Below are 26,384 nucleotides of genomic sequence, written 5' to 3'. Positions count from 1 at the left end.
CCTCGAAGCGGATGTTGAAGGCGGTGGCGGCAGCAGGCTCCTGCGCCAGGAAGTCGATGCGGATGCTGGAGCCGTCGCTGATGACGCCCTCGAAGGGCACAGCGTCGGCGCGCAGCGAGTCGTAGAGCACCGCCGAGCCGTTGGAGTCGCCGCTGTACACCACCATCCTGCGGGACAAAGCCACCGGGGGCAAGCTCACACAGTGTGCTGGCCCCCGACGGACCCTAGCAGGGCGTCTGGGGTGATCCTCCCCCCACCTCCCTCCCCTGCAGGCAGCAGGGACCCCTCCAACTACAGCAGGCTGCTCAGGGTCATAGGGAGTCTGAGCTTGGATGTCTCTAAGGATGAGGTCTCCACTACAGTCTTGGGCAGCTTGGTCCAGTATCTCACTGCCTCTCGTTGTGCAGAGCTTACTCCTGAGGTGCAGCCTGAATCCACCCTGCTGCCTTTTCAAACCATTGCTCCTCAGCCTAGGAGGGTGAGAGAGGTTCTCCTGCCTGAATCCACCCTGCTCCCGTTTCAAACCATTGCCCCTCAGCCTAGGAGGGTGAGAGAGGTTCTCCTGCCTGAATCCACCCTGCTCCCTTTTCAAACCATTGCTCCTCAGCCTAGGAGGGTGAGAGAGGTTCTCCTGCCTGAATCCACCCTGCTCCAGTTTCAAACCATTGCTCCTCAGCCTAGGAGGGTGAGAGAGGTTCTCCTGCCTGAATCCACCCTGCTCCAGTTTCAAACCATTGCTCCTCAGCCTAGGAGGGTGAGAGGTTCTCCTGCCCTGCTGCTCTGTTCTGACGCTGCATCTGGAGTACTGTGTCCAGTTCTGGGCACCCCAGCTCAGGAGGGACATAGAAATGCTTGAGAGAGTCCAGCAGGTAGATGAGCTCAGCTCAAGTCCCCCAGTCATTGTCACGGCTCTCTGCTGGACTCTTTCCAGTAGGTCACTTGAACTGGGGAGCCCAAAACTGGAAGGGGAATGAGGTGGGGAAGCTGAGACCAGCTGGGAAATTCCAAGCTCTGGTCTCTTCAGTGTCCTGCTCCTCACTCCAGGTGGAGTAAAGCCCTCCACAGCCCTGGGGCTGCAGGTCAGCTCAAGTCCCCCAGTCATCCTCATGGCTATTCACTGGACTCTTTCCAGTAGGTGCCTTGAACTGAGGAGCCCAAAATTGGAGGGGGAATGAGGTGGGGAAGCTGAGACCAGCTGGGACATTCCAAGCTTTGGTCTCTTTAGCATCCTGCTCCTCACTCCAGGCAGAGTAAAGCCCTCCACAGCCCTGGGGCTGCAGGTCAGCTCAAGTCCCCCAGTCATCCTCACAGCTCTCTCCTGGACTCGATTTCCAGTAGGTGCCTTGAACTGGGGAGCCCAAAATTGGAGGGGGAATGAGGTGGAGAAGCTGAGACCAGCTGGGACATTCCAAGCTTTGGTCTCTTTAGCATCCTGCTCCTCACTCCAGGCAGAGCAAAGCCCTCCACAGCCCTGGGGCTGCAGGCAGATGGGCTCAGCACAGACCTTGCCACCGGCAAGCAGCACCTGGGCAGAGGAGCAGCTCCTGGAGCCTCACCTGTCCTTCTCGGTGAGCAGCAGCTTCTCGAAGTGCAGGTGGAGCTTCTGGCCCGGCGGGGCGCCGATGGCCCACACGCAGGACATGCTGCCCGTCTGGTTCGCCGTGTAGCTGGGCGAGAGGACGCGGCCGATGGTGGCGTTGTGGATGGTGCCCCCGCAGGGCGCTGCCAACACAGAGCACAGCCCCGCTGAGCCGCTGAGCAGGCACGGCGAGGCCAGGAGCACAGGCGGCTCTGGGCACCCAGGGCTTCTGCCTGGCCACAGGGATGGAGCCCCCTGCCCAGCTCGTCTCACAGCTCTCCATCTCCTCAGCTTCTTGCCTGGCCTGGCTCTGTTTCACAGGCAGGTGTGGTCACACACACACACAGTCTGAGATGTCCTTTCCTTAGCTGCTGAGCCAGGGGCCAGATTCTGCTGCCACTGATGTGGAAAGTACTGAGGGCTGCACTGGGCACAGAGATGGGCACTGCTTTAACTCACCCCCCACCCCCCCCAGAACCACGGAATAGAATCAGAGAATGGGTTTGGTTGGAAGAGACCTTTCAGCTCATCCAGTCCAACCACTAACCCAGCACTGCCAGGCTGCCACCAAACCATGGCCCTCAGCACCACATCTCCATGGCTCTGAAACCCCTCCAGGCATGGGGACTCCACCACTGCCCTGGGCAGCATGGGCCAGACCTTGATAACCCTTTTTGGGGAAGAAATAGTTCCTCATGTCCAACCTAAACCTCCCCTGGGGCAACCTGAGGCAGTTTCCTCTTGCCCTATCACACAGAGAGAACTTCTTGATTCACTGCTCCTGGCTCAAACCTCCTTTCAGGGATTTTTAGAGAGCAATGAGGTCTCCTCTCAGCCTCCTTTTCCTCAGGCTGAACAACCTCAGTTCCCTCAGCTGCTCCTCACATGACCTCAAATGCCCAGAACCACTTTGAACCCAAGCCCCTTTCATTTTTGGCTTTGGGGGCCCCTTCTCCTTAGCACTGAGGCTGCCTTATGGTGAAGGTACCTGAGCAGATGGGCTCTGGGCTGCTCCAGTGTGGCCTTGATGCATTGATGCAGGTGAGCACCCGGGGACCCTGCAGCTCATAGCCCAGGTGACAGTGGAAATGAGCAACTCCACCCGAGTGCAGATCCATCACGGTGACATCCCCAAAGTCAGGTCTCCTTGGAAAGCTGCAGCTCAGCATGAACACTGGGGAGAGAAACAGGCACACCTCAGAGCTCTGAGCACCCACAGCCGAGGGGTTGGAGTGCTGAGGATGCCCCCCCATGGTGCCATGGGCAGCCCCTGCTGCTGGGTGATGGCCACAGAGCATGCAGAAGCCACCCTCTGCAGCTTCTCCACCTGTTACTGCTGTTGCCCAGACCTACTTTCTATTTTAAACCAAGAATTTGCTTGAATTCATCCATTTTTTATAGCTCCTCCAGGAGAAAGCAAAATAGACTCACATAGGCTGAGTCTGTGCAGGAATTGCTGCTGCAAGGGGACAGAAATGGGGCAAGGAGGCTCTGAGGAGCACAGGTTGGTGTTCAAGGCCAGGCTGGACAGGGTCATGAGCAACCTGGTCTAGTGGAAGCTGTCCCTGCCCATGGCAGGGGGTTGGAACTCATCATGAGGACGAGCAGAGGGCTGGAGCACCTCTGCTACGAGCACAGACTGAAAGAGTTGGAAGGGACCACAAGGAGCAGCCAGTTCCAACCCCTGCCATGCCCAGGGACACCCTACCCTAGAGCAGGCTGCACACAGCCTCAGCCAGTCTGGCCTTAAACACCTCCAGCCATGGGGCCTCAACCACCTCCCTGGGCAACCCATTCCAGCCTCTCACCACTCTCGTGCTCAACAACTTCCTCCTCACCTCCAGCCTCACTCTCCCCACTTCCAGCTTTGCTCCATTCCCCCCAGTCCTGTCACTCCCTGAGAGCCTCAAAAGTCCCTCCCCAGCTTTCTTGTAGCCCCCTTCAGATCCTGGAAGGCCACAAGAAGGTCACCTGGGAACCTCCTCTGCTCCAGCCTGCACAGCCCCAACTCTTTCAGGCTGTGCTCACAGCAGAGCTGCTGCAGCCCTCTGAGCATCCTCATGGCCCTGCTCTGGACACACTTCAGCATCTCCACAGCCCTCTTGTCCCAGGGGCTCCAGACCTGGATGCAGGACTCCAGGTGGGGTCTCAGCAGAGCAGAGGGGGAGAATCACCTCCCTGGCCCTGCTGGCCACACTTCTGCTGCTGCAGCCCAGGCTCTGCTTGGCTTTCTGGGCTGCAAGTGCACACTGCTGGCTCACATTGAGCTTCTCATCCATCAGCACCCCCAATTCCCTCTCCTCAGGGCTGCTCTGCAGCCAGCGAGATGTTCCTGCTCATTGAACCCCAGGGGCACAACAGGAGCTTCTGCCTGACCCACCCCAGCAGACACTCTGAGCAGGGGCACACGCTGAGCCCAGCATCCTTCCATCCCTCCAGCCTGGCGGGGCTGGCAGCTTGTCCCAGCTCCTCCTCACACACCCACGTGAAGGAAGCACCAACCTTGGTAGTGCAGCTGGAAGGTCCCCACCACCTCGTCCTGGAAGGTGCGGAAGTAGACGGAGATGGTGTTGGTGGGGCTGCGGATCACCTGCCCCTCCACCAGCAGCGTCTGGTTGGCCAGCACCACCAGAGCATCGCCGTCCACGCCGCGGATGGACAGCACCTCCCCCTCCGACAGGTTCACGCTCTTCACCTGGGCGGAACAGCAGAGCCGCGGGGTGAGGGGGTGAGGGTTCGGGAGGGGGACTGGCTGAGAAGGCATGGCACAGAGCCACAGAGGCACGGGCACAGAGTCACAGAGCCACAGTCACAGAGCCACAGAACCACAGTCACAGAGCCACAGAGGCACCAGAACCACAGTCACAGAGGCACCAGAACCACAGTTACAGAAGCACAGAGGCACAGTCACAGAGGCACGGTCATAGAGGCACCAGAACCACAGTCACAGAGGCACAGTCACAGTCACAGAGCCACAGAGGCATGGTCACAGAGTCTCAGAACCACAGTCACAGAGCCACAGAATCACAGTCACAGAGCCACAGAGGCATGGTCACAGAGGCACCAGAACCACAGGCACAGAGGCACAGAGGCATAGTCACAGAGCCACAGAGGCATGGTCACAGAGGCACCAGAACCACAGTCACAGAGCCACAGAATCACAGTCACAGAGCCACAGAGGCATGGTCACAGAGGCACCAGAACCACAGTCACAGAGCCACAGAACCACAGGCACAGAGCCACAGAATCACAGTCACAGAGCCACAGAGGCACGGTCACAGAGGCACCAGAACCACAGGCACAGAGGCACAGAGGCACAGTCACAGAGGCACGGTCACAGAGGCACCAGAACCACAGGCACAGAGGCACAGAGGCACAGTCACAGAGGCACGGTCACAGAGGCACCAGAACCACAGGCACAGAGGCACAGAGGCATAGTCACAGAGGCACAGTCACAGAGGCACCAGAACCACAGTCACAGAGCCACAGAATCACAGTCACAGAGCCACAGAGTCACCAGAACCACAGTCACAGAGCCACAGTCACAGAGCCACAGACTCACAGAGACATGGTCACAGAGTCACAGAGCCAGAGTCACAGTCACAGAGTCACCAGAACCACAGTCACAGAGTCACAGAGCCACAGAGTCACAGTCACAGAGTCACCAGAACCACAGTCACAGAGTCACAGAGCCACAGAGTCACAGAATGTCAGGGGCTGGAAGGGACCCCCAAAGCTCATCCAACCCAACCCAACCCCCTGCCACAGCAGGATCACCTACACCAGATCACACAGGAGCACATCCAAGTGGGTCTTAAGAATATCTCCACAGAGGGAGACTCCACAACCCCCCTGGGCAGCCTGTTCCAGGGCTCTGTCACCCTCACAGGGGAAAAATTCCTCCTCATGTTTAAATGAAACTTTCTCTGCCTCAGCTTCCACCACTGCCCCTTGTGCTGTGCCTGGGCATCACCCAGCAGAGCCTGGCTCCAGCCTCCTGCCACTCATCTTTACACATTGACAGAATCATAGCATCCACCCCCCAGCCAACAAGGGGATACAGTGTGAAGTTGTGCCAGGGGAGGTCTAGGCTGGATGTTAGGAGGAAGTTGTTGTCAGAGAGAGTGATTGGCATTGGAATGGGCTGCCCAGGGAGGTGGTGGAGTCTCTGTGGCTGGAGGTGTTGCAGCCAAGCCTGGCTGGGGCACTTAGTACCATGGTCTGGTTGGTTGGGCAGGGCTGGGTGCTAGGTTGGGCTGGCTGAGCTTGGAGCTCTCTTCCAGCCTGCTTGATTCTATGATTCTAAGAACAGCTGAGGCTGGAAAAGCCCTCTAAGATCAGCCAGTTCAACACCAACCCAACCCCACCACAGCCATCAAACCATGTCCTGAAGTGCCATGGCCACAGGTTTCTTGAACACCTCCAGGGATGGTGACTCCACCACCTACCTCCCTGAGCAGCCTGTTCCAATGCCTGGCCACCCTTTCTCTAGAGCTTGGTGCCACCACCCACCCCCATACACCAAGGATGGTCCCTGGGGTCCCACACCAGGGGCTGGGAGAGGGGTCCCACACCAGGGGCTGGGAGAGCAGTCCCACAGCAAATATGCTCAACGAGAAGTCCCCAACAGCTTGAATCATCATCTGGATCTGGCTGAGGAGTAACCTCACATTTGCATTTCACCTCCATTCAGCATAACAAATGGGCTCCTGCTCCAGCAGAACGATGCTCATCAGATCATTTGTCTCCTTGAGTGTCAGAGGCTCCAGGGCTTCTATATTTAGCTCAGCCCCTGATTGCTGCCGATGATGATGTTGTGACTGGAAGGATCTGTGGCTGTTGTCACAACCCTGCCCATCTCCCCAACCTGGCACATAATGATGTGCCCAGCTCCAAAGGCTGCTGGGAGCCACCCACAGCACTTGGCATCTCCTCACCAAACCCTCTGCTGGAAGAAGTGACATTTCACAGATCACAGAAGCATTTTGGCTGGGAAAGGCCTTCAAGATCTGGACTGGATGGTCTTGGAGGTCTCTTCCAATCTGGTTGAGTCTATGATTCTATGATTCTAAGATCATCAAGTCCAACCAGTAACTCTGCCAAGTCCCTCCACTAAGCCATATCCTCAAGCACCACATCTACACAGCCACTGAACACCTCCAGGGATGGGCACTCCAGCACCTTCCTGGGCAGCCTGTGCCAAACCTTGAGCACTCCTGCAGCAAATTATACTTCTCCTCATCCCCAACCTAACCCTCCCCTGGCACAACTGCAGGCCATTTCCTCTCCTTCTATCACCTGGCACTAGGGAGAAGAGACCAACCCTGACCTGGCTCCAACCTCCTGGCAGGGAGTTGTGCATTTGGTTCTGACATCCCTCAAAGCCAAACCTGCCTCCAGTGATCCAGCACCACATCACTCCGAGAAGCTGGAGCAGCTCTCCTTGGAGGACAGGCTGAAAGAGTTGGGGCTGTGCAGGCTGCAGAAGAGGAGGCTCCCAGGTGACCTTCTTGTGGCCTGCCAGGATCTGAAGGGGGCTACAAAAAAGCTGGGGAGGGACTTTTTAGGCTGTCAGGGAGTGACAGGACTGGGGGGAATGGAGCAAAGCTGGAGGTGGGGAGAGTCAGGCTGGAGGTGAGGAGGAAGTTGTTGAGCAGGAGAGTGGTGAGAGGCTGGAATGGGTTGCCCAGGGAGGTGGTTGAGGCCCCATGGCTGGAGGTGTTTGAGGCCAGGCTGGCTGAGGCTGTGTGCAGCCTGCTCTAGGGTAGGGTGTCCCTGGGCATGGCAGGGGGATTGGAAATGGCTGCTCCTTGTGGTCCCTTCCAACCCTGCCTGATTCTATGAGTCTATGATTCTGGGGTGCTGCCTGCAGCTGAGCTGCTCCACTCTACTCCAGGCTCTGCCACTGAGAAGAGGGTTTGGAAGAGCAGCTGGAGCTGGGAGAACTCTGCTGGAGGGACAGAGCTGCTGGAGGCTGCAGCATCCAACTTCTCTGGGCAGATTCCAAACCTGCCTGAGAGCTCTGGGGCTGTTGAGCCTGCAGAAGAGCAGCCCCAGAGGGGATCTGAGCAGTGCTCAGCAGGAGCTAAAGGACCTGTGGGGGAGCAAGAGGATGAGGCCAGACTCTTGTCAGTGGTGCCCAGGGACAGGCCAAGGGGCAATGGGAACAAAGTGGAACCCAGGAGGTTCCATCTGAACAAGAGGAGAAACCTGTTTGGTGTGAGGGTGCTGGAGACCTGGAGCAGGCTGCCCAGAGAGGTTGTGGAGTCTCCTTCTCTGCAGAGCTTCCAACCTCCCCTGGCCATTGTGATGCTGTGCAAGCTGCTGGGGGTGCCCCTGCTCAAGCAGGGAGGTTGGACTGGATGATCTGCAGAGGTCCCTTCCAACTCCACCGTGCTGAGATTTGGGGATTCTGGGATCCCTCCTAAGAGCTAACAGACATCTGCACCCATTGGAAGGGGGCAGCCAGAAGAACCCAAGCCCAGTTCCAAATCCAGGCTGTGTGACAGAAGAGCTTGCAGAGATGAGATCCAAACCAAGAGAAGGAAGCAGCAGGTTTGGGAAGCAGTGGAAAATCAGCTTCCATCCCCCCCATCATGCTGGGATATGAGGATTCTAGGACCTCCTCAGCCTTTCACATTGTTCCATGGGGTGGGGACACTGCTCCAACCTCTCTATCCTGCACATCCAAGCTGTTAGGGATGTGCTGTGCCTATACCTACAGTGTGCAGTGCCAAGGCCAGCGCCTGGCATCCTCAGGGTAGCCCAGTGCAGGGATGTCATTGTAGAGGACCCACCATGCCAGTGCCAGTGCTTGGCATCCTCACAGGAGCCACTCTGGAGTAACTGGCAGATAGAGATGCTGCAGTGGCCTCATGCCAGGGCCCATCAGCTGCTGTGAGAAGGACCATATGGGCGAGCTCCTGCCGGGGGGGGCAACTTCTTGCTTGAATCCAAGGATGCACCAATGTCAGCTCCTGAAGAGCCTACTGGGAAGACAGGAGGGATCCGTGGTGCAGGCTGCCAGCCCTGCTCACCCACTAGGAACATCTCTTTAGGGAAATTCTCTTCCCTGCCAAGAAGATTCAAGACTTTTAAACACTAAATATAACTTCATGAAGCACTCAGAGAGCTGCTGCTCACTGCTGCCAGGGCAGCCATGGCATGGCCCAGCTGGCACAGGGGCAGCCAGGGCGAGGCTCAGCTCCCTGTGGGATGCCAAGCAGCCAGCTGAGCAGGGAATTTGAGCTCCCACACCATTTTGGGCACCTCCAGCACCAGGCAGGTTCCCTGGCAGCCACTCCTGAGGCCACGCTTGGCACTCAGGTGTTGTGCCTGCTCCTTGCCAGTGGCAGATTTCACCCCACAGCAAGCAAAGGTTTGACTCCACAGGGTGAGAGAGAAGGAAGCAGAGGCTCCTCGTGGGTGGCTGCAAGTGCACAGGGCTCTGCATGCCCTATGTGGGACAGGGCTGCAATGCCACAAGCACTCCTGCCACCGCCAAGCCCCCACCCCCTGCACTGAGAGGTGACTCTCCCTCGTGGGGTCAGCACCTTCCTGCCCCGGGGGCTTCTCTCTTCTCTGGCAGATGCCCTCAAAGAGGCTCACAGAGCTACAAGGCAGCATTTCCCCATCAGCTGCTCTGCCCTCCCCCTGCCACGGGCTGGAGCCTGGGGGAGACCTCTCCCCCACGCTCTCCAGCACATCCAGCAGCACCTGCTGAGACCCTGCACCACTCGTGACAGCCCAGACAACCCATCTCCCCAGGCCACCCCACCACAAATCAGCCACAGAACACAAGTGACTGCTGGCAGCCTCAGCCAATGTCCCTGCACCACGCTGGCTGCCTCCTCCAGCAGCACACACCCTGTGTGCCACCCTTTGTGCCAGCTCCAGGGGACAAATCTGGGCTCTTGCTTGCCCTGGATGTCATTTCCCCCTCCTTTCAGACACGAATCTCAGCACTGCTGCTGTCTCAGTGCTTAAAAGCCTCCAAAAAGCCTTCTGCAAAGCTTGCTGCCTGCAGCCATGGGGCAGGCACTCGCTGATGCTGGAGAGCATCACTCCTGGTCCACGGGCACCAGTGGAGGGGCAATGGCATCTCCTTCCCTTCTCCCTAATCCCTGCAGAGCTGCTGCCCACCCCGGGGCAGGGCACGGGCAGGACTTCTGATCCACTCTGCTGCAGGCAGCAGCTCTAAGGTGCTCAGCACGACTGCCTGCACCCCCCAGAGCCCATCCTGCTCTGGGTTAGGTGGCTCAGCCCTGCCCAGCTGCCCACGGGCACCCCAGAAGATGCTGCCAGCTGGGGTGCACGGTGCCTGCTGAGCCCCAGCTCCAGCTGAGGACCTGCTGTGGTGATTTAATTTGTCTGAAAGGCTCTGAAGCAGCAGCAGAGTGAAACGCAGAGCTCGGGGGGAGGAGGGTGGAGAGGCTAATTTTATGCTCCATTAAAGTCTCAGCTCACAATGGAGTGAGGTCAGGAGTGGTGGCACCTAATGGGGTATGGCTGGAGCAGCCTGTCCTCAGCACCCTGCAGATCTGGGGAGACAGCTACTGCCACGGGAAAGTGCCTGAGAGGCACACACACACTTCCCACTGCTCATCCCTGCCACCTCCCAGGACACCCTCTGCAGCAAGGCTGGCACCGAAGCTGGCATCCATGCCAAGGAGGTCAGCCCTTCCCAGGAGGGATGGCAGCAATCGGCCTGCTGCAGCCACTGCTCCTCTGAATGCATGTTCTTAATGATGCTAATTAGAAGTGAATGGGGTTTAACGGGATGGACACGGGGAGAGGGCAAGAACCAGAGAGGAGGGCAGAGCAGAGTGTGGAGCCTGAGGGTGTCTGGCATGTGCCAAGGCTCCTGCCCTGCTCCCAGCTTTGCCATGGTATTCTGGGAAGATGGAACACACCTGCTTGGACCAGCCCCTGCTCTCATGGGTTTGCACAGCACAGGGGCTTGGGCTGCTGAGAATCATAGAATCATAGAATCAACCAGGCTGGAAGAGACCTCCAAGCTCATCCAGTCCAACCTATCCCCCAGCCCTAGCCAGTCAACCAGACCATGGCACTGAGTGCCTCATCCAGGCTTTGCTTGAACACCTCCAGGGATGGTGCCTAGGAAGCAACAGGGAAGCCTCTGAGCTCTAACCTCATACTGCTTGCAGGTAGCTCAAAGCTCTGCACCACCCCACAGAGGTTGGGAAGGTCTTGGCCATGAGAAAGAGCTTCCTGGGATCTTCCCAGACAGAGAATCATTTTGTTTGGAGATCATCCAGTCTAACCAGCAGCTCAGCACTGCCAGGGCACCACCAAACCATGGCCCTCAGCACCACATCTGCACAGCTCTCAACCCCCTCCAAGGATGGGGACTCCACCACTGCCCTGGGCAGCCTGGGCCAGGCCTTGACAAGCCTCCTGGGGAAGAAATTGTTCCTCATGTCAAACCTAAACCTCCCCTGGGGCAACTTGAGGCAGTTTCCTCTTGTCCTATCACTTGTTACTGGGGAGAAGAGACCAACACCCCAGTTGCCTCCAGGTGTTGTAGAGAGCAATGAGGTCTCCCCACAGCCTCCTCTTCTCCAGGCTGAACACCTCCAGCTCCCTCAGCTGCTCCTCCCCAGCTCTGTTCTCCAGATCCTTCACCATATTTGTTGCCCTTCTCTGGACACACTCACAGGATTAGGGATTGGAAGGGACCCAAAGAGATCATCCAATCCAACCCCCCTGACACAGCAGGACCACACAATCTAGCTCAGGGCACACAGCAACACATCCAGACAGGCCTGGAAAGGCTCCAGAGAAGGAGACTCCACAACCTCTCTGGGCAGCCTGTGCCAGGCTCTGGGACCCTTACAGCAAAGAAGTTCCCCCTTGTGCAGAGATGGAACCTCCTGTGCTGCAGCTTCCACCCATTGCTGCTTGTCCTATCCCAGGGAGCAGTGAGCAGAGCCTGTGCCCCCCTCCTGACCCCCAGCCCTCAGATAGTTATAAACACTGATTCAATCCCCTCTCAATCTTCTCTTCTCCAGCCCCTCAATGTCCTTCTTGGAGTGAGTGGTCCAAAAGTGAAAGCAGGACTCAAGGTGTGGTCTCACCAGTGCCAACTGCTACGATTCCTGCCCTGCTCCTGCTGGCCACACTTAGTCCTGATAGAACCCAGCCTGCTGCTGCCCTTCTTGCCCACCTTGTGAGCTGGGCAGCAAGTGCAGAGAGCTGGTGGCCACGCTGGAGGCAGCATTATTGCTTCCCACGACATCTGAGAACCTCTTCAGCAAACTGCCCACCAGAGCCTCCTCGTTAAGTTAATTGCAGGACACTTGAGCTCTCTGATCATTGCCCAGGCTCAGGACCTCCCCCAGTCCCTCCTTATTTTATTACACAGCCTCATAAAACCTGTTTGGTTTGGTTTGGTTTCCCCTTGGGAAGGGGTTTTTGAGCAGGTTCCCAAGGCTGTGACCCACAGCAGGTAGAGGGGAGTCAGGCTGTGGTGATTTGCCCCCCACCAAAAGCCACCACAGAATCACAGTCAACAAGCACCCAAAGCAGCACACAGAAAATGCCTTGGGACCTTCAGGGCTGTCTGCAGGTTAGTTCAGGGTCACAGCAGGTCAGGGGCTGGAAGGGACCTCCAAAGCTCAGCCAGTGCAAGCTCCCTGCCAGAGCAGGATCACCTGCACCAGATCACACAGCAACACATCCAGGCAGGGCTTGAGGATCTCCAGAGAGGGAGACTCCACAACCCCCCTGGGCAGCCTGCTCCAGGGCTCTGTCACCCTCACAGGGGAAAAATTCCTCCTCATGTTTGCATGAAGCTCCACAAGCAGCCCTGGCACTGAGCTCTCCCCTGCCATGCTTCCACTCAGTTGAAATCAGAGACAAACACAGCTCCAGCACCTCTCATTAAACCATCGACTCCCAGGGTGGTTTGGGTTGGAAAGGACCTCAAAGCTCCTCTGACTCCAACCCCCCCACACCATGGACAGGGACACCTCCTACTAGACCAACTTGCTGAAGGCTGCCAGCTTCCATTCCACACAGCCACAGAGTGTCAGGGGCTGGAAGGGACCTCCAAAGCTCAGCCAGTGCAAGCCCCCTGCCAGAGCAGCATCTCCTGCACCAGATCACACAGCAACACATCCAGGCAGGGCTTGACTATCTCCAGAGAGGGAGACTCCACAATCCCCCTGGGCAGCCTGCTCCAGGGTTCTGCCACCCTCATAGGGAAAAAATTCCTCCTCATGTTTAAATGGAACCTTCTCTGCCTCAGCTTCCACCACTGCCCCTTGTGCTGTCCCTGGGCATCACCCAGCAGAGCCTGGCTCCAGCCTCCTGCCTCTCACCCTGCACATCCTCATAACCACTGCTGAGGTCACCTCTCAGTCTCCTCCTCTCCCAGCAGCACATCCCCAGCTCCCTCAGGCTCTAAGAGACTTGTTCCCCTCCCTTCATCACCTTCATGGCTCTGCACTGGACCCTCTCAAGCAGTTCTATGTCCCTCCTGAAGTAGAGGGGCCCAGAACTGGACACAGTACTCCAGATGTGGCCTGAGCAGGGCAGAGGCAGTACCATGGCAGCACACACCGAGGTGCTCCTCACCTGGAGCTCGACGCCGTAGCCGGTGTAGACGGTGACATTGTAGGTGCACTCCAGGAAGCTGTGCAGGGGCAGTGGAGGGTAGTCTGTGGAGTCAATGTAGCCCTCAGGCTCCTGGAAGTTCATGCTGCAGAGAACTGGGAGAAACTCGTGTCACTGAGAGCTCCAGAGCAACAACTCAGCCAGCTGCCCCTTCCTGCACGCAGCGTGTTCCCACCACCCTTACACCCAACCCCTGCAGTTTAGGTTGGACATAAGAAACAATTTCTTCCCCAAAAGGCTGCCCAGGGCAGTGGTGGAGTCTCCATCCCTGGAGGGACTGAAAAGCAGGGATCTGAGTGGTGTCACCACCCTGAAAGCCAGAATCCAAGATCCTGCTCCAGCAGTACCTGCCTGTTCCTACCACTCTAACCCCCTGCACCCAGATCCCTGCTGCACTGGCACCCAGGTGTCCTCACCACCCTAAACCCTGCACCCAGATCCCTGCTGCACTGGCACCCAGGTGTCCTCACCACCCTAAAACCTACACCCACATTCCTGCTCCACTGGCACCCAGGTGTCCTCACCACCCTAAACCCTGCACACAGATCCCTGCCCCACTGCCACCCAGTGTTCTCACCACCCTAAAACCCAGCAGCTGGATTTTAGGCTGGCCATGAGGATCATTTTCTTCCCCCAGAGGGCTGTCAAGCCCTGGCTCAGGATGCCAGAGGGATTAATTTTAATCTCCAGAGGGATTAAAAAGCAGGAACCTGGGGACTGCTGCCATCCTAAACACCAGCACCCAGCTCCCTGCTCCAGTGGCACCCAGTGCTCCCACCCCCCTAAAACCCAGCACCCCCTAAAACCCAGCAACCCCCAAAACCCAGCTCCCTGCTCCAGTGGCACCCAGTGCTCCCATCCCCCTAAAACCCAGCACCCCCTAAAACCCAGCACCCCTCTAAAGCCCAGCTCCCTGCTCCAGTGGCACCCAGTGCTCCCACCCCCCTAAAACCCAGCACCTCCTAAAACCCAGCACCCCCTAAAACCCAGCACCCCCCTACAACCCAGCTCCCTGCCCCAGCAGCCAACCCCACTGGAGCGCAGAAGGCTTGGGGCACAAAGCATGACTCCAACCCCCGTCCCCAGGTGTAACTGGCACCACCCCATGCCCGTGCCCCCCTGGCTTACCTGGTGTGGGCTCGGTGGTTATGACAGTGGTGGTGATGATGGTGGAGGTGGTGGTTTCTTGGCTGTCCTCTGCTGCAGAGCCATGTACCTCCCTCTCTGCACCCTTCACCCCCTTAGCGGTGGCACCGCCGGGAGCCGCGGTCGGAGCCTCGCTGGCATCGCCTGTGCTGCCAAGGAAGGGCTGAGCAATCTCTGGTGGCAGGGTGGATGGGGAGATCTGCAGAGCAGGGTGGCTGGTGGTGGCCTGCTCACCCCAGGGTAGTTCAGGGGGGTTCTGTTCTGTGTTCCCTGCCCTGGTTGCCATCCCTGCCAGTGTATGCAGGTCCTGGGAGGTGGTAGGGAGCCTGGAGCCTGGCACGCTGCTTGGTGAGGCAGCCCGGGGGGGTGCTGGTGGGGTGGGCTTGGGTCTTGGGTGCTTCCTTGCTGTATTTGCTTGTTTTAGAGTAGGAGGCTTTTTCTTAGCAGGGAAAGTTTGTTTGTCACCAGCCTTGGGGGCGGTGGTAGGTGTTGGCAGGATGTGGCTCTGCACCAGCAGAGTCGTCTCCTCTGCTGCTGGATTGGTGCCACCCTCCATGGCTGGCAGCAGGTTGAGGGCAGTGCCATGACCAAGCTCTCCCAGTCTTCCAGCTGAACCCATGGCATGCCCAGGCTCCTCAGCTCTGCCTGCTGAACCTGTGGTATGCCCAAGCTGCCCAGATCTTGCAGCTGAACCCAGGGCATGCCCAGGCTCCTCAGCTCTGCCTGCTGAACCTGTGGTGTGCCCAAGCTGCCCAGGTCTTCCAGCTGAACTCGTGGTGTGCCCAAGCTGCCCAGATCTTCCAGCTGAACCCCTGGCATGCCCAGGCTCCTCAGCTCTGCCTGCTGAACTTGTGGTGTGCCCAAGTTCTCCAGGTCTTCCAGATGAACCCCTGGCATGCCCAAGCTCCTCAGCTCTTCCTGCTGAACTTGTGGTGTGCCCAAGTTCTCCAGGTCTTCCAGATGAACCCATCACATGCCCAGGCTCCTCAGCTCTGTCTGCTGAACCCATGGTGTGCCCAAGCTGCCCAGATCTTTCAGCTGAAGCCATGGTGTGCCCAAGCTCCTTGGCTCTGCCAGTCAAACCCATGGCATGCCCAAGCTCTCCACCTCCACCAGTTGCCTTGTCCATCAGCTCATCCACACCAAGAGGATCTGGGCTGGTAGGGACCAGCACTGCTCCTGATCCACTATCTGAAAGAAAAAAAAACCAACAGGGAAAAGTGAGACTTGGGCACTGCTGGGTGGGCAGGTGGAGCTGTGCCAGTGGCATGGAAGCAGCCCCCGGGGGAGCTGTGGCTGATGGAGCTCCTGCTGTGCTCCCAAACGGGCTCATTATGGGCAATCGCTAAGGAGACTGCATCGAGCCCCTCGGAGCTGAGGTTCTGCTGGAGCCTGGGAGCCTTATCTCGCTGGTTCACAGCTGCTGCTTGGCCTCCTTATCTAGAGGTCACTTGTTCAGGGAGGTTCACTCACTCTGCTGAGTTCCCTGCCTTTGGTTTTGCAGCTGCCACCAGCAAATCAGAGAGTCAGAGAATCAGAGGCTTGTTCTGCTTGGAAAACGCTTTTAAGGCCATCAAATCCAACCCTCAACCTAAGGCCAAGTGCTGGGTTCTGCACTCAGCTCACAAGCACCCCAGGCAGTGCTGCAGGCTGGAAAGCTGCCCAGCAGAGAAAGATCTGGGGGTGCTGGTTTGACCCAGGCTTCACATGAGCCAGCAGTGTGGCCAGGTGACCAAGAAGGCCACCAGCATCCTGGCCTGGATCAGCAAGAGTGTGGCCAGCAGGAGCAGGGTAGGGATTATGCCTCTGTACTAGGCACTGCTGTGGTCACAGAGAGTCATAGAATGGTTTAGGATGGAAGTGACCTCAAAGACCATCCAGTTCCAACCCACATCTCCAATCCTGGGTTCAATTTGAGGCCCCTTGCTCCAAGAAGGACATTGAGGGGCTGGAGGGGGTCTAGAGAAGATCAACAAAGCTGGGGAAGGGTCTGGTGAACAGGGCTGGGGAGGAGCAGCTGAGGGAATTGAGGGTGTTCAGCCTGGAGAAGAGGAGGCTGAGGGGAGACCTCATTGCTCTCTGCAGCTCCCTGAAAGGAGCTTGGAGCCAGGTGGGGGTTGGGCTCTTCTCTCTAGTATCAGGTGACAGAAGGAGAGGAAATAGCCCAAAATTGTGCCAGGGGAGGGTTTGGATGGAGATGAGGAAAAGTTGCTTTGCTTCAAGAGCGGTCAGGGATTGGCACAGGCTGCACCAGGGAGGTGCTGGAGTCACTGTCCCTGGAGGTGTTCAACAATGTGTGGCCATGGCACTGTGGGACATGGTTTAGTGGCCATGGTGGTGCTGGGTTGATGTGTTGGGCAGGGAACTGTGGGACAGAAAGAGCAAGCAGAGCTTTGCTGAGGAGGTCATTGGTGGGACAGGGAATTACAGCCCTTAGCCTGGAGGAGGCTCAGGGCAGAGCTCATTGCTGTCTACAACTCCTTGAAGGGAGGCTGTAGCCAGGTGGGGTTGGGCTCTTCTGCCTGGCACCCAGGGACAGAACAAGAGGACACAGCCTCAAGTTGTGCCAGGGGAGGTCGAGGCTGGATGTTAGGAGGAAGTTGTTGGCAGAGAGAGTGATTGGCATTGGAATGGGCTGCCCAGGGAGGTGGTGGAGTTGCTGTGCCTGGAGGTGTTGAAGCCAAGCCTGGCTGGGGCACTTAGTGCCATGGTCTGGTTGCTTGGCCAGGGCTGGGTGCTAGGTTGGGCCTGGCTGAGCTTGGAGGTCTCTTCCAACCTGCTTGATTCTGTGATTCTATGAGGAGCTGTGATGTGAGACAAGCTGGACACAGCAGAGAGGCTCTGAGCACGCTGCAGAAAGCTCCAAGAGTCAACATTTTCCATGGAAACTGCAGTTGCCAGGGAAGATGCTTAATGAGAGGTGCTCACAGACCATCCTTCCAGCCCCCTCAGCTCCTCTGGGGGGGTTTGGAGCCCAAGCCATAGAATTTCCATAGAATCCTAGAATGGGTTGGGTTGGAAGGGACCTTAAAGATCATCCAGTTCCAACCCCCTGCCATGGGCAGGATCAGGTTGATCAAGGCCTCATCCAGCCTGGCCTTGAACACTTTCAAGAGGGAGCATCCACAGCCTCCCTGGGTAACCTGTGCCAGGGTCTCTCCATCCTCACTGCAAAGAATTTCTTTCTCATCTTCAGTCTCAGTCTCCCCTCTTCCAGCTCCAATCCATTGCTCCTCATCCTGTCACTAAGATGCCCTGTAAAAAGCCCTTCCCCAGCTCTCCTCTAGCCCTCTTCAGCTACTGAAAGGCCACCAGAAGGTCTCCTTGGAGCCTTCTCTTTTGAAATGAGGAGACCTTGATCTCTGCCCTCTGCAAGCAGAGCTGCTTAAGACATTGAGGTGCTGGACTGGCTCCAAAGAAGAGCAACAAAGGTGGTGAAGGGCTTTGAACACAGGAGTTGTGAGGAGGAGCTGAGGGAACTGGGGTTGTTTAGTCTTCAGAAGAGGATGCTGAGGGGAAAGCTTCTGGCTCTCTACAACAAGAGAGGGGAGGTTTGGTCTCTTCTCACATGCACAAAGTGACAGCACCAGAGGGAAGAGCCACACCATGGGATGGGGGAAGCAGCCTGGCTCCATCTTCTGAAGAAGCACAGAATCAAGCAGGTTGGAAGAGACCTCCAAGCTCAGCCAGCCCAACCTAGCACCCAGCCCTGCCCAACCAACCAGACCATGGCACTAAGTGCCCCAGCCAGGCTTGGCTTCACCACCTCCAGGCACAGCGACTCCACCACCTCCCTGGGCAGCCCATTCCAATGCCAATCACTCTCTCTGCCAACAACTTCCTCCTAACATCCAGCCTAGACCTCCCCAGGCACAACTCCAGACATTCCCCTTCTTCTGCTGCTGCTTGCCTGGCAGCAGAGCCCAACCCCACCTGGCTACAGCCTCCCTTCAGGGAGTTGTAAACAGCTCCTGGTGAGACCCAAAACAGGGAACACAATAGGGAAAGGCAAAGCCTAGGACAGTCAGCCTGAAGGATGAAGCTTCCAGAATCCACTTGTCCAAGTGGAGATGTGTCCATCTGGAGATGTGGTTTTGTGCTCCAGGAGTGTGGGACCTTCCCCTCTGCTCAGGTGGCCTCACCTCTCCTCTTGCTGGGCAATGCCAAAGCAGTCCCTGAGCTGCTCCTGCTCCTCACTCCCAGAGAGCCCCTTCATGAGCTGCTCTGACTCAGGCTGGTCCTCATGTCCAGCTGCCTGGGACATCCAGGAGATGCCCATGCCTACCCCAAGCTGCTGCTCCCTGCTCTCAGCCAGCTGAACCTCAGACACAGACACACCAGTCCCAGCCACCACAGGCTTCCTGGCCTCTCCCTTGAGCTTCCCTTGGCTTCCACAATTAATTCTTTAATTAGCAGTGGTTCAGCAAATTCATTAGCTGATTCCCTCAGCACATTAGGAGGCATTTCACACATGTCATCTGCAACTACCAGCTTTCACCAGCTCTCCAGAATCTGCCCCCAGGGAGGCTGGGTGCCCTGGCATTCCCACACATGCTGCTGGTGGGGTGGCCTGGGAGCCCCCAAACCCTCTGCTAGGCTCTGAAGGTCTCTTCAATCCACCCCAAGCCCTCTTCAAACTCCAGATGGAGCCTGGACTTCATAAGCATCCTGCTGGGGGGCCATGGGCATCATGCCATGGGATGAATTGGTCCCCAGGGCAGTACCAGGGTCAGCTCTCCTTCCCTGATGAGTTTTGCAGGGCTCTCTTTAGGCTTCCTCTCCTTACTCAAGCCCAGAATGGGTGGCCAGCAGCTGCTCTCCCAGCCTAAATGCAGCCTGTTCTGCACAAGTGATTGCTCCATCAGTGCTGAGCTACTGGGACAGGACTGATTGGTGACCTTGGTCTAATCTGCTAAGCAGCTCTGGAGGAGCTAATGCTATCAAGATGTACAGGGGAGTTGTCTTGTGGCTTGATCAGGATGGTTGGAGACTGGAAAATCTTCTCTGGCTCACAGATCCAGGGAATGGTCTCTGGGTTAGGAAGGACCTGGGGCTGGAGCACAGCCCTGTGAGGAGAAGCTGGGGGTGTGCAGCCTGCAGAAGAGAAGGCTCAGGGCAGAGCTCATTGCTCTCTACAGTTACCTGAAGGGAGGCTGTAGCCAGGTTGGGGTTGGGCTCTGCTGCCGGGCACCCAGTGGCAGAATAAGGGGACACAGCCTCAAGCTGTGCCAGGGCAGGTTCAGGGTGGATGTTAGGAAGAAGTTCTTCCCAGAAAGAGTGATTGGCATTGGAAAGGGCAGCCTGGGGAGGTGGTGGAATTGCCATCCCTGGAGGTATTTAGAAGCAGGCTGGATGAGGCACTTAGTGCCATGGGTTAGTTCATCAGAAGGTGTTAGGTGCTAGGTTGGGCTGGATGATCTCAGAGGTCTTTCCCAACCTGTTTGATTCTGTGACCTTAAAGACCATCTAGCAGCATGGGCAGGGACACCTTCCACCAGACCACATTGCTCAAGGCTCAGCCCAACCTGGCCTTGAACACCTCCAGGGAGGGAGCATCCACAGCCTCCCTGGGCAAAGATGCTGAGCTCCAGAGAGGTCCTTGGGCACTGCACTCTGCACTGCAATGCTCCTGCAAGATGGGACAGAGACAACCAGGACAGTTTGGAGCACAAGTGACCTTAAAGCAAAGTGACAGCTCATCTTCAGGTCTATTCTGGGCTCTGCCTGGATACCAGCAAGCACACAGTGAGGAGGGGAGCTGGGCTCTGGGGAGGATGTCTCCAGCCTGCTCTCACTCCCCCATGGTTTATACTTAGCCGCTGTCGGAAGCGCTCGCTCCGTGCAGGGCATCCAGGCCGTGGGTGGGAGCCAGGGCTGGCAGCAAGCACTTGGTCCCTGGGGAGCAGGAGGGCTTCTGGATGGCTTTCAGCCAACCTTCATATCACTGAGATAAGAGAGTATCATCAAGTCACAGATTTGTTTGGGTTGGAAGAGACCTTTCAGCTCGTTCATCCATCCAACCTGAGGGGAGGCTGTAGCCAGGTGGGGTTGGGCTCTGCTGCCAGGCAAGCAGCAGCAGAAGAAGGGGACAGAGTCTCAAGCTGTGCCAGGGGAGGTCGAGGCTGGATGTTAGGAGGAAGTTGTTGGCAGAGAGAGTGATTGGCATTGGAATGGGCTGCCCAGGGAGGTGGTGGAGTCGCCGTACCTGGAGGTGTGGAAGCAAAGCCTGGCTGGGGCACTTAGTGCCATGGTCTGGTTGCTTGGCCAGGGCTGGGTGCTAGGATGGACTGGATGGGCTTGGAGGTCTCTTCCAACCTGCTTGATTCTCTGATTCTATGGTTAACCCAGCACTGCCAGGGCACCACCAAGCCATGGCCCCTCAGCAGTACACCCACATGGCTTTGAAACTCTTCCGAGCATGGGGACTCCACCACCACCCTGGGCAGCCTGGGCCAGGCCTTGACAACCCTCCAGGGGAAGAAATTGTTCCTCATGTCCAACTTAAACCTCCTCTGGTGCAGGCTGGGGCCAGTTCCTCCCATCCTATCACTTGTTGCTTGAGAGAAGAGACCAACCCCCACCTGGCTCCAAACTTCCAAGGAGCTGAAGACAGCCAGAAGGAAAATTCTCCCATGGTTTGGTGCCCAGATAATGGACACAGGAGCAGTGCCTGTCCCAAGGTTCTCCTGCTCTGTGGGATGCCAGCTCAAGGGTGAGGGCAGCCTCCTGACTCCAGCACTTGCTGCTGCTCTCCAGGAAGACTTGGACATGACACCTTGCAGGGCAGCCTGAGTGCCCTGCAGTGTTTGCCAGGGCTTGTCCCAAGCAGGTGGATCTTCACAATAAGCTCTGGGGTGCTCTGGGGTCATCTGAGGTGTGGTGTGGTGTTCTGGGGTGCATTAGGGTGTGTGGGATGGAGTCAGCCAGCCTGTGCTCCCCAGAGCTGCCCCAAAGAGCAGGTCACAGGCAGGGAGGTCAGAAGATCAGCAGTGCCCAGGCTCAGGAGGTGCAGCAGAGGTGAAGGAGCTTCAGGAGGGTTTTTTGCCTCCCATGGGCTGGAGGCCTTCTGGAGGGACTTCCCTTGCAGTCCCCAAGTGCTGCCTCATCTTGCACCTTTCCTTGCTGATCTGATCCTGTGCTGGAGCTCAGGGCCATGCTGGGTTCAGAGCAGGGATCTGGCTGGGTGCTGAGATGGGGCCAGGACACTTTTTCCTTCCCTTTTCATGCATTTCCTACTGCCACAGAGGCTCTGGTGGCCTTGAGGAGCTTTCAAATTGCTTTCCCATGTTGCTCAGTTGGCCCTGGGCAGAGATTTCTTTGTGGTCTGAAGATTTCCACTTTAAAATCTACATCCATGTCACCAGCAATGCTCAAATCAGGTTGCCATGGAAACCCCTCATTGCCAGGCCTGGATGCTGGCAGTGGTACCAAGGCCATGGTTAAGAAGGGCCAAGGTCTCCTCCCCACTACCCACCCAACAGCAAACCTGGAAGGGACAAACCTTTCACCAGCATCTGCTGCCCATGGGCAGAGTAGGGCAGGGTGAGATGCTCAGGGACCTGCTGTGCTGGCAGGGGACACTGGGCTGGGACAGTCCTGGGTGGCAGCAGATGCCAGCAGGCAGTTCAGCCCCAGCTCTGGGTTGAGACACAAGTGAGGATCTGAGCATCTTAATCTAGCTGGAGTTGTCCTTGCTGACTGCAGATGTGACCTTTGAGGGTCCACTCTGTGACTGGCTTTGGGTGAGTGGGTTTCTGGTCCAGGCAGGGAGCACTGGATTTGGGCTCAGGAAGCGAAACCTCCTTTTAAAGCCCCCTTCAGAGGTGAACCATAGAATGGGTTAGGTTGGAAGGGACCTCAAGGATCATCCAATTCCAACCCCCTGCCATAGGCAGGGACACCTCCCACTAGAACAGGTTGCTCAAGGCCTCATCCAACCTGGCATTGAACACCTCCAGGGAGGTTGTGGAGCACAGAAGCACCCAATGTGATCTTTGATCACATTGGGTGCTTCTGTGCTCCACAACCTCCCTGGGAAACCTGTGCCAGTGTCTCAGCACCCTCAACCTGTGCCAGTGTCTCAGCACCCTCAACCTGTGCCAGTGTCTCAGCACCCTCACTGCAAACTTCTTCCTAACATCCACTTTCAATCTCCCCTCTGCCACTTCAAACCCATTCCTCCTCCTCCTGTCATTCCAAGACCTTGTCAACAGTCCCTCCCCAGCCCTCCTGTAGCCCCCTTCAGATACTGGAAGGCCACTCCCCCCCTCAAAGCCTTCTCTTCTCCAGGATGCAGAGCCCCAACTCTCTCAGCCTGTCCTCAGAGCAGAGCTGCTGCAGCCCTCTGAGCATCTTTGTGGCCTCCAACACTTCCATGTCCTTCTTGTGTTGTGTTGCATCCTGCAGGTCCCCACGATGCCTCCCAAGCTCTGGCACCTCAGCATCACTCTCAGCACAGAGCAGTGCTGGCAGATTCCCAGCTCTCTAAGGATGATCCCAGCTCCTTCCCAAAGGGATGCAGGCACCCAGGAACTGGGTGGCTGCTCTGCTAGCAGCAGCTAATGAGGAAGACCAATTAAAGAGGCTCATCCAATTAGGGAGGACTCAAGAGATTTACAGTGTGGAAACGACACAACCTGTCGCATGCTGACTGGTCCCAGCTTGATCCCAGCACTGCTGCTGGTGGGTGGTGATTAATGGGATTGATTGATTGATTGATTGATTGATGACCTTGGTGCTGCAGCAGAGATACAGGGGCTGGGGGGGGGAGGGTACACTAGGGAGCAGAGGAGCAAAGCCACCAGAGACACTTTCCCATGGTGTTTTCACAGAACCAGAGAGCTGCTGAGGTTGGAAGAGACCTTGGAGATCACCAAGTCCAGCCACCCACCCTGACCTCACAGCCCCACAGCCAAACCTTGGCCCTCAGCAGCAGCACAGCCACATGGCTTTGAAACCCTTCCAGGGATGGGGATTCCACCACTGCCCAGGGCAGTCTGGGCCAGGCTTTGACAACCCTTTTGGGGAAGGAATTCATAGAATCATGGAGGCTGGAAGAGACCTCCAAGCTCAGCCAGCCCAACCTAGCACCCAGCCCTGGCCAAGCAACTAGACCATGGCACTGAGTGCCCCATTTAGGCTTGGCTTCAACACCTCCAGGCACAGCAACTTCACCAGCTCCCTGGGCAGCCCATTCCAATGCCAATCACTCTCTCTGCCAACAACTTCCTCCTAACATCCAGCCTAGACCTGCCCTGGCACAACTTGAGTCAGGCAACTTGAGGCCATTTCATTCTTGCCCTGTCACTTGTTCCTTGGGAGAAGAGCCCAAACCCACCTGGCTCCAGACTCCTTTCAGGGAGTTGTAGAGAGCAATGAGGTCTGCCCTGAGCCTCCTCTTCTCCAGGCTGAACATCCCCAGTTCTCTCAGCTGCTGCTCACCAGTCCTGTTCTCCAGACCCTTCACCACACACTCCAGCACCTCAAAATGTCCTTTTTGGAGTGAGTGGCCCACAATTGAACTCAAGATCTGAGGTCTGGCCTCAAAAGTCTTTCTGGCAAATCCCCAGTGCCAAACCCTGGCCTTGGCCAGGTTGCACCCAAGGATGGCTCTAGCCAGCACCAAACACAGACAGCCTGGAGTGGAGGAGATCTGTCCTCCCCCTGCTCCCTTCTGTCTTCTGCTGCCTTGTCACAGAACCATAGGATCATAGACAGGATTGGGTTGGAAGGGACCTTCAAGATCACCCAGTTCCAACCCACTGCCATGGGCAGGGACACCTCCCTCTAGCCCAGGATGCTCAAGGCCTCACCCAACCTGGCCTTGAACACCTCCAGGGAGGGGACATCCACAACCTCCCTGGAGAAGAGGAGCCTGAGAGGTGACCTCAGCAGTGGTTATCAATAGGTAAAGGTGAGTGGCAGGAGGCTGGAGCCAGGCTCTGCTGGGTGATGCCCAGGGACAGCACAAGGGGCAAGGGTGGAAGCTGAGGCACTGGGAATTTCATGTAAACATCAGGAGGAATTTTTCCCCTGTGAGGGTGACAGAACCCTGGAACAGGCTGCCCAGGGGGGCTGTGGAGTCTCCCTCTCTGGAGATCTTCAAGCCCTGCCTGGATGTGTTGCTGTGTGATCTGGTGTAGGTGACCCTGCCCTGGCAGGGGGGTTGGGCTGGCTGAGCTTTGGAGGTCCCTTCCAGCCTCTCACATTCTGTGATTCTATGAAACCTCCTCCAGTACCCAAAGCAGCTGCTCTGGGAAGCAAAAACTTCTTCCCAAGCAACGTTTGGATTCATTTCCTCCCCTTGCAGAGTCTGTACAGAAACCTGCCCAGCTCTGCCTGCTGCTGCCTGCAGAGTACCCTTGAGAGGACCCTGCTGAGCTCCTCTGGAGTGCCAGAGCTCAGCACCAAATGACTGCTGACAGGCTGCAAACATCCCTGCTGCCAGCAAGCAGGGAGGCAGGAGATGTGGTAGGTTACTGATGACTGTGGTGATTACAGTTATTGGGCTCCATCGATCACACCCAGGCTGCTGAGAACTAGGACAGAGCCTGCAGCTCCCTGTGCCCATTCCTGTGCCCACAGCCAGCCTGGAAAACCCTGGCATAGAAGAGTCACAGCATCACAGAACTGCCCAGACTGGGAAAAAGACCTTTAGGATCTGGACTGCATGGCTTGAAGTTGTGCCAGGGGAGAGTTAGGTTGGAGATGAGGAAACATTTCTGTGCTGTAAGAGTGGTGAGGGATTGGAGCAGGCTGGCCAGGGAGGTGCTGGAGTCCCCATCCCTGGAGGTGTGCAAGAAACCTGTGGCCATGGCACTGTGGGACATGGTTTGGTGGCCATGGTGGTGCTGGGTTGGTGGTTGGACTGGATGACCTTAGAGAGCTTTTCCAACCCAAGCAGTTCTGTGATTCTAAGATCATTGAGGTCATTCATCAACCCAACTGGCAGGTCCTTGACTAAACCACAGCCCTAAGCACTGCATCTACAAGGCTCTTAAATACCTTCTGGGATGGTGAACTCCATCACCTCCCTGGGGCTGCCTGTTCCAATGCCTGGTGGCTCTTCCAGCAAAGAATTGTTCCTCATGTCCAACCCAAACTTCCCTTGGCCACTTTCTCATGTCCTATTGCTTGTTCCTAGGGCAAAGAGATTAACCCCCACCTGGTTCCAGCCTCCTTTCAGGGAGCTGTAGACAGCAACGAGGTCTCCCTTCAGCCTCCTCATCTCCAGGCTGAACACTCTCAGCTCCCTCAGCTGCTCCTCCCCAGCCCTGTTCTCCAGACCCTTTCCCAGCTTTGTTGCCCTTCTCTGGCCCTTCTCCAGTCCCTCAATGTCCTTCTTGGAGTGAGTGGCCCCAAAACTGAACCCAGGATTCAAGGTGTGGCTTCAGCAGTGCTGAGCCCAGCAGTGATCCCAGCTCAACCTGAGGCACAGGACACATTCTGCTGCCCAGCACCACTCCCCAGCCCCACACAGCAGATGTGATGCTGTTTGTCAGGCACTCACCTCCCCCCTTGCTTCCTATTTTCCCTCTAAAGAAGCTAATAAAGCAGATTTCTGCTGCTGGAGCCTCATTATGTCAAAACAATTCGGGCTTTTGGCAGCACAGCTGCTCCCCAGCTTCACCAGCACAGCTCAGACTGGACATGAGGAGGAAGTTGTTGAGCAGGAGAGTGGTGAGATCCTGGAATGGGCTGCCCAGGAAGGAGGTTGAGGCCTCATCCCTGGAGGTGTTTAAGGCCAGGCTGGCTGAGGCTGTGTGCAGCCTGCTCTAGGGTAGGGTGTCCAGGGGGTTGGAACTGGCTGCTCCTTGTGGTCCCTTCCAACCCTGCCTGACTCTCTGATTCTATACTGGAGCTGCAGCACCTGGAACGTGACCATGGCTCCAGCCTTGAGGTGCACCTCAAGCTGATCCTCATCAGACCTCTTCTCCAGACCCTTCACCAGCTTCATTGCCCTTCTCTGGACCTGCTCCAGCCCCTCGAGTGTCCTTCTGTCCCTCAACACCTAAAGGATCTC

General features: G+C 57.0%; 1 protein-coding gene across 4 annotated transcripts in view; it reads right to left on the bottom strand.

Annotated features, from left to right (window-relative positions):
* SEZ6L (seizure related 6 homolog like) overlaps positions 1-26,384 on the bottom strand; it is a 54,256-nt gene that overhangs the window by 15,328 nt on the left and 12,544 nt on the right. For 2 of the 4 annotated variants that reach the window (XM_064168955.1, XM_064168954.1), the window contains exons 2-7: positions 14,345-15,553; positions 13,178-13,311; positions 4,082-4,274; positions 2,568-2,753; positions 1,557-1,722; positions 1-167 (exon numbers count right to left, since the gene is read on the bottom strand). In XM_064168955.1, the coding sequence (XP_064025025.1) occupies positions 1-167; positions 1,557-1,722; positions 2,568-2,753; positions 4,082-4,274; positions 13,178-13,311; positions 14,345-15,553 (2,055 nt within the window). Of the gene's footprint in view, positions 168-1,556; positions 1,723-2,567; positions 2,754-4,081; positions 4,275-13,177; positions 13,312-14,344; positions 15,696-26,384 lie in introns of those variants that run through there. The other 2 variants (XM_064168951.1, XM_064168952.1) reach the window with 1 other exon arrangement.

This window comes from Pogoniulus pusillus, chromosome 30, assembly GCF_015220805.1.
Source record: "Pogoniulus pusillus isolate bPogPus1 chromosome 30, bPogPus1.pri, whole genome shotgun sequence".
Taxonomy (NCBI): domain Eukaryota; kingdom Metazoa; phylum Chordata; class Aves; order Piciformes; family Lybiidae; genus Pogoniulus; species Pogoniulus pusillus.
The sequence above is the reverse complement of the archived record's forward strand: the minus strand, read 5'-3'. Positions and strand labels throughout refer to the sequence as shown.